The sequence below is a fragment of the Sander vitreus genome, chromosome 23, assembly GCF_031162955.1.
Source record: "Sander vitreus isolate 19-12246 chromosome 23, sanVit1, whole genome shotgun sequence".
Lineage (NCBI taxonomy): Eukaryota > Metazoa > Chordata > Actinopteri > Perciformes > Percidae > Sander > Sander vitreus.
Window position 1 is genome coordinate 22,523,400 of NC_135877.1, and position 7,500 is coordinate 22,530,899.

The following is a 7,500-nucleotide window of genomic DNA, read 5'->3' on the forward strand; positions in this document are numbered from 1 at the left end:
TACTTATAGCGCTAAAGGGACGGCAATAGTCCCGACCACGTTTTTATGCTAAAGGGGCGTATGTCGACCAAGCGGTTTATAGCTCTAAAGGGACGTCAATAGTCCCGACCAAGCTTGTTTACTTATAGCGCTAAAGGGACGTCAATAGTCCCGACCAAGCACGTTTACTTATAGCGCTAAAGGGACGTCAATAGTCCCGACCAAGCTCGTTTACTTATAGCTCTAAAGGGACGGCAATAGTCCCGACCAAGCGCGTTTACTTATAGCGCTAAAGGGACGTCAATAGTCCCGACCAAGCACGTTTACTTATAGCGCTAAAGGGACGCATGTCATTCCCCCCACTCTCCCTCCCTTCATTTCTTCAGCTGTCCTGTCATTAAAGGCCTAAAAATGCCCCAAAAATAATCTTTAAAAAAAGATTCTGCTATGTTGATGTGAATGGAAATGGCCTTTATCTTCATTTCTACGGTTTAGACAACGGTTCTATGGTTAAATGGTAAACACGTGACGATGGGAACCAACGTGCGACGCCACTGCTGCTACGTCCACTATTTTTACAGTCTGTGCTTTTCCCGCTGTACTGTACAACAGAGGAATTACCCGTTCGCTATGATCGGACACTCTCTGTACAGGTGAGGGGTTCGGCCAACGGTCGGTTGGAAGGGCTTTGGTTTTAGAGTAAACGTTTTTGAGTTTTATATAGTATCTCACTTCTTAAGTTTACTTAAAAAACACTTTCACGTGACTCTGCAGAGCTGGAAACAGATATATAAATGAAAGAGCAACAGACAACACGAACACAAACAGAAAGATATCACCAGGGATGCCCTGAATCCAGGATTGGGCTTCTGATTGGGCTGAATATTGGGCTTTTTGACGGGGTTGGGTTTCTGCTGAACCCTACGCTGTCACTCCGCGCTACGCTGGTCGCCGTAATGACGGCGCCGTTGATTACAGGAAGGTGTTTACGTAGGTGGAGCTTCAATGCAGCAGGCTGAGAGGAAGTGGAAATGGAACTGGTGAGCAGAAAAAGGGTTGTTTGGCAGTACTTTCAGTCAAAAGAAGGCCATTCAAGTCCAGCTACATGTTCAATCTGCAATGCTGATTAGTCTGGTGGTGGCGAGGACCCTAAACAATACACAACATCACCGCTGTTACAACATCTGGTATGAAACATCTGGAAGAATACGAGCTGAGCATGAAGGAATCTACAGACAGCAGCCAGAATGCAGCAACTTCAGGTACGGCAAAGGAAGGACAGTCACTGTTTACTTCATTAATGTGTTGACTGTGTTCATGGACTGAGGACGGGACGAGGACTCAGCAGAATCTCAACCAGGGGGTTCAGGACTCAGCAGAACCTCAACCAGGGGGTTCAGGATTCAGCAGAATCTCAACCAGGGGGTTCAGGATTCAGCAGAACCCCAAAAATCTGGATTCAGTGCATCCCTACATCTCATATTGATAAACGTTCATCTTCCATCTGAATCAAGGACAAGAAATCAGGTGAAGGAACATGATTTTCTTGGGGTTATACTCAAAAGTACAAAATAAATATATACTTGTTTGGCTTCAATACTACAAGGAACAGTTTCCTATTTCACCGTCGAGTGAGTTACCAAAACACCCCCCAATATACATCTCCTCTACATCACCACGGACAACGAGAGATTCATCTAGGAGGTAGAAAACATAACACGACATCAGGACAACGCCAGAAAAGAGAAGGCATGGAGTCTAACTGCAGGAGAGCCTGGAGTGGAAGAGAGAGACTCAGGGCGTTTTCACACCGACAGGTGTGTCCGGCAGTCTGAGCTGATGTCTCCTGTAGTCAGGTGTGTCCGGCAGTCTGAGCTGATGTCTCCTGTAGTCAGGTTTGTTCAGCAGTCTGAGCTGATGTCTCCTGTAGTCAGGTGTGTCCGGCAGTCTGAGCTGATGTCTCCTGTAGTCAGGTGTGTTCAGCAGTCTGAGCTGATGTCTCCTGTAGTCAGGTGTGTCCAGCAGTCTGAGCTGATGTCTCCTGTAGTCAGGTGTGTCCAGCAGTCTGAGCTGATGTCTCCTGTAGTCAGGTGTGTTCAGCAGTCTGAGCTGATGTCTCCTGTAGTCAGGTGTGTCCGGCAGTCTGAGCTGATGTCTCCTGTAGTCAGGTGTGTCCAGCAGTCTGAGCTGGTGTCTCCTGTAGTCAGGTGTGTCCAGCAGTCTGAGCTGGTGTCTCCTGTAGTCAGGTGTGTCCAGCAGTCTGAGCTGATGTCTCCTGTAGTCAGGTGTGTCCAGCAGTCTGAGCTGATGTCTCCTGTAGTCAGGTGTGTTCAGCAGTCTGAGCTGATGTCTCCTGTAGTCAGGTGTGTCCAGCAGTCTGAGCTGATGTCTCCTGTAGTCAGGTGTGTCCAGCAGTCTGAGCTGATGTCTCCTGTAGTCAGGTGTGTCCAGCAGTCTGAGCTGATGTCTCCTGTAGTCAGGTGTGTCCAGCAGTCTGAGCTGATGTCTCCTGTAGTCAGGTGTGTTCAGCAATCTGCGATGCAGCAGAGCAGCAAACTGTAGCAGCTTGCAGTGTTTCTATCACAGAAATAGACAGCGGTCAAGCTCGCCGTGCGTCACTCGTATCTCCGTGGTCGTCAGACGCCGTCAGAGCAGAGCGAAGTCTCGGTGACCAGAGCAGACGTAGTCACGTCTCTTACGAAACAATGTCTGATCATTTTAATGAAATGAGCTGGTTTGACCACTAGACCAGAACACAGGATCTTCTTCCTGTATTTACTTTCTTACTCCCTAATGGTGTGAAAACGCCCTTAGAGCTTAATAAACACAGTAGATATTAGGCTTTTTCCAAACTATCGTATCGGCATTTATAATGGCTGATAAAGGAATACTTAAAAAATAAAATAAAACGGACGAAACCCCCTTCAACCATGTTCTGAGTGTTGGCGTTGCATAGTTTGACCACCACTAGTTTGTTCAAAGGACTTTAAGTTTCATATCTTATTTATCAGAATAATATAACATATTATGATGGTCTAATGTGACACTAAAACAAACACTGTATCATATTACAGTGAGGACTGAATAATAACAAAGATAATAATATTATAATAACAAAAAACTAATGTTAGGGAAATCTGTTTATGTCAATATCGATTTTTCTAATCACCAAATATTTGCCCAATCCCAAAGTGAGCCCTGAGGACTAAAGACTAAAGACTCCCAGACTGAACTGATCTCAGGTGCTGAGTGAGTGAGTGTGTGAGGCCACATGGACTCAGATAGGAAGAAATGGGATTGGGACAGCACTTCACGAGATCACGTGTTACCTTCGTTTAATAACAAAGATGTCGCTGACACTTGTCGGTTTGGGAATTGTTGCTTTCCACACGGCCGAGGCCCAGGAGACGGCTGCCTGATTCCCCGTTTTCAACCTCTTGTTTTACGAGCTGGGCGACAGGCTGGTCTGCTCTGTGGTCGTGTGTCGTGCTGTTGTTTACCTTTTGTAATTCCTGGATTTCCCTCACAACGCTTTGAACTGTGGGTAGTTCCCTTTCCGTGAGTCTGCATGGATGCAGACTCACGGAAAGGCCTCGGTAAGTGTGTCCTCAAACCCTCACGCCCTTTGAAACTGGACATTGGGACAACCATAAGCCTTTAGGAATTTCACGACAACGCGCACCAAAAGTCCGTGAGTCTGTGAGTCTGGACTTTGGGATTGGGCCAATGCCTCATTTGCATATTTAAACCAGGTTTTAGAAAACTTGTAAGACAACAAATATTTGTCTTAATGTCAGTAATAACCTGACTTTGGGATTGGGCCAGTGATTGTTCTGTAAAGTACAAAGTAGAAAACACAGTGATTGTACTTGTAGAGACAGTATAATCTGAGTCGGGCAGCAAGACGCTCCCGGTGTGGTATGGTGAGCAGCGGAGGACGGGAAAAAAACGGGAACACAGCGCTGACACGCTCGGTGGAGAATGGGGGTTAGCGTCTGTGAGCGTGCTGCGTTCAGGCTAGGGTCGGGTATCGTTTACTCGCCAGTCCCTCCAGAAAAACATGATTATGCAATTGCATAATTAAACACATAATCAGCCAAAGTCTGCATATTTATTTAAACTATGTGGTGCTTGCATGGTTTCATAATCCCTGCATATTCCATTGCATTAAGACAACGTGACGCATCATTTCTGGAAGGACTAGAGATCACGGTCAGTGAACGGTCAATATGCTTTTACGTCCGTTTTGGGGAGCCCAGAGGGCAAATATGGCATTTTAAAAGTAGCCTACGTTTACGGTAGCTAGCTAACAGACTACAGAGAGAGTAGCTATCTAACGGTAGACTACAGAGAGAGTAGCTATCTAACGGTAGACTACAGAGAGAGTAGCTATCTAACGGTAGGCTACAGAGAGAGTAGCTATCTAACGGTAGACTACAGAGAGAGTAGCTAGCTAACGGTAGACTACAGAGAGAGTAGCTATCTAACGGTAGACTACAGAGAGAGTAGCTAGCTAACGGTCGACTACAGAGAGAGTAGCTATCTAACGGTAGGCTACAGAGAGAGTAGCTATCTAACGGTAGACTACAGAGAGAGTAGCTAGCTAACGGTAGACTACAGAGAGAGTAGCTATCTAACGGTAGACTACAGAGAGAGTAGCTATCTAACGGTAGACTACAGAGAGAGTAGCTATCTAACGGTAGACTACAGAGAGAGTAGCTATCTAACGGTAGACTACAGAGAGAGTAGCTAGCTAACGGTAGACTACAGAGAGAGTAGCTAGCTAACGGTAGACTACAGAGAGAGTAGCTAGCTAACGGTCGGCTACAGAGAGAGTAGCTATCTAACGGTAGACTACAGAGAGAGTAGCTAGCTAACGGTCGGCTACAGAGAGAGTAGCTAGCTAACGGTAGACTACAGAGAGAGTAGCTAGCTAACAGACTACAGAGAGAGTAGCTATCTAACGGTAGACTACAGAGAGAGTAGCTATCTAACGGTAGACTACAGAGAGTAGCTATCTAACGGTAGACTACAGAGAGAGTAGCTAGCTAACGGTCGGCTACAGAGAGAGTAGCTAGCTAACGGTAGACTACAGAGAGAGTAGCTAGCTAACGGTAGACTACAGAGTGTGATGTTTTTACGTCTGTTTCAGACACATGAAGTGGAACCGAAATGAGGAACTGAAACTTGTGTTCTAATCCGTCCTGATTCCTCCCGGTTTCGGTACCCAACCCCAGTCCAGGCTGCCACGCGCCACACCACACCGTGAGCGTCTAAACGCTGCGCCAAAGGAGACTTTATGTGTCAGTAACAAACGCCAGAGAAACCGGAGCGAGGGTGGGAGTGAGAATGTGTGATCTTTTGATTGTTTCTGAGCTTCAGGCGTCTGCAGGCTCTCTACCCAGACCCCGCCCCCGTGTTGTTGTTATTGGCTGTCTTCGGGCGGGCAGTGGAACCCTTTCGTCCAATGGGAAGGAAGGGACTGGACTCAGACGTGACGACGATGCTCGGGAGTCGACCAATCGTGCTTCTCCTCCCGTGTGCCTCTGCAATCTTTGTCTGTGAGACAGAAAAAAAACACAGTTACAAGTCATACAGTTATCATCTCATCATTATATTTAATACATGTTTTGCTTTTAACCTTTTAATATTAGGATATTCTTAATAAAACTAATACACACAATTAATAGAATGTGTTATATTATTGTCAGTTATAAATAGGTTTTGAACTTTGGCAAAAGAAATGTTCTCCGAGTGCCTACGTTGGTATTTTGGCTTATTGCTGGTTGTGTGTGTGTGTGTGTGTGTGTGTGTGTGTGTGTGTGTGTGTGTGTGTGTATGTCTGTGTGTGTGTGTGTGTGTCTCTGTGTGTCTGTGTCTATGTGTGTGTGTGTGTGTGTGTGTGTGTGTGTGTGTGTGTGTGTGTGTGTGTGTGTGTGTGTGTGTGTGTGTGTGTGTGTGTGTGTGTGTCTGTGTGTGTGTGTGTGTGTGTGTGTGTGTGTGTGTGTGTGTGTCTGTGTGTGTGTCTATGTGTGTGTGTGCTCTGTGTGTGTGTGTGTGTGTGTGTGTGTGTGTGTGTGTGTGTGTGTGTCTGTGTGTGTGTGTGTGTGTGTGTGTGTGTCTCTGTATGTGTGTGTCTCTGTGTGTGTATATGTATGTGTGTCTATGTGTGTGTGTGTGTGTGTGTGTGTGTGTCTCTGTATGTCTGGTGTGTGTAAGGGTGTCTCTGTGTGTCTGTGTCTATGTGTGTGTGTGTGTGTGTGTGTGTGTGTGTGTGTGTGTGTGTGTGTGTGTGTGTGTGTGTGTGTGTGTGTGTGTGTCTATGTGTGTGTGTGTGTGTGTGTCTATGTGTGTGCTACAGTTCTTTCTGTGAGTGAAATATTATTTTGTCATATGTTATACGTTAGCATTATTAGCATGTTAACTAGCTTGTAAGCTTTGGAGCAAGACGCCCAGCTACTGGGAGCCAAGTTGGCCAGTGTGAGAGAAAGATTGTTTGGGTTATAAAGAAACAAACATAACTCCATAGGAAACAAATGTTCAAACGTGTTCTGAGTTCATAACTTCAGATTACATTTGTTAGCGTTTGTGCCTGATGAATAAATCAGAGAGTTTACCTACATCTGGGATAATGCCGCGTTCACTGACTCCCGCCACGAAGACGTCAGTGTCATTGGACGTCTGGAAGAAAAACAAACATGTTTATCACGCTGCTGAACAACATCCTGCAGCGGCAGCCGGGATGGAAGCATAGACTGGATATAAACTGGACCAGCAGGTCCCGTGTCTCTGGACGGAGACCAGTGAAGGACGTTAGAAGCTCTTTCCCGGTGATGGCTGAGCGTTACTGAGCAGCCTCCAACTGAGCTTGAAGATGTAGATGTGACGTGAGCAACCTGTCTGAAAGTTGGAAGTCTTCTGGTAGCTGTGCCAAGAGAAATCTCAATCATTCCCAATCTAGCAGAGACGGAGAGCGTAGGTATATGTAAGGAGATAACATAGACACAGGCTCATTATTGATCACTAAAATGATAGTTAACATTAGTCATTACACTTAAACAGCTGATGGAAGTCCAAACTGCCTGAGAGCTTCTCCTGTACTATACGGTAACTCCTCTACTATGAGACAGGAAGTCTCGTGGTTATGACCCAATCGTTAGCCTATTGTTATAAAAACGTCTGCTACGGAGCCATAACGTGAGCTACAAGGTAATGGAGCCTTTTATACATTGTCGTGTTTCTTTAGAAATAAACAACGGACAAATAGAGTCTTTAAACGCTTCAGATGTGAAGGTATTCTCTGTCAAAGTGACGTCAAGATGAATGGCAGTCAATGGGATGCTAACGGGATGCTAACGGGATGCTAACGGGAGCTGATGGCTTGGTAGCATCTAAATGGCGCCATAGGAGCTACGCGTTCCGGGGAGAGGCTCACCCCCTTGGATGGAAGTCACCACTTCCTGTCACACTAAATGCCAAGAAAGAGGAAGCAGAAAGAAGACTTTTACTTTGAGGCAGCAA

At 45.9% G+C, this 7,500-nt stretch overlaps 1 protein-coding gene across 1 annotated transcript in view; it reads right to left on the minus strand.

Annotated features, from left to right (window-relative positions):
* Positions 1–5,376: 5,376 nt before the first annotated feature.
* Positions 5,377–7,500, minus strand: part of opn4a (opsin 4a (melanopsin)) — a 14,786-nt gene continuing 12,662 nt past the window's right edge. Inside the window, exons 9-10 of the mRNA XM_078242576.1 lie at positions 6,601–6,660; positions 5,377–5,532 (exon numbers count right to left, since the gene is read on the minus strand). Coding sequence (XP_078098702.1) covers positions 5,377–5,532; positions 6,601–6,660 — 216 coding nt within the window. The remainder of the gene's footprint in view (positions 5,533–6,600; positions 6,661–7,500) is intronic.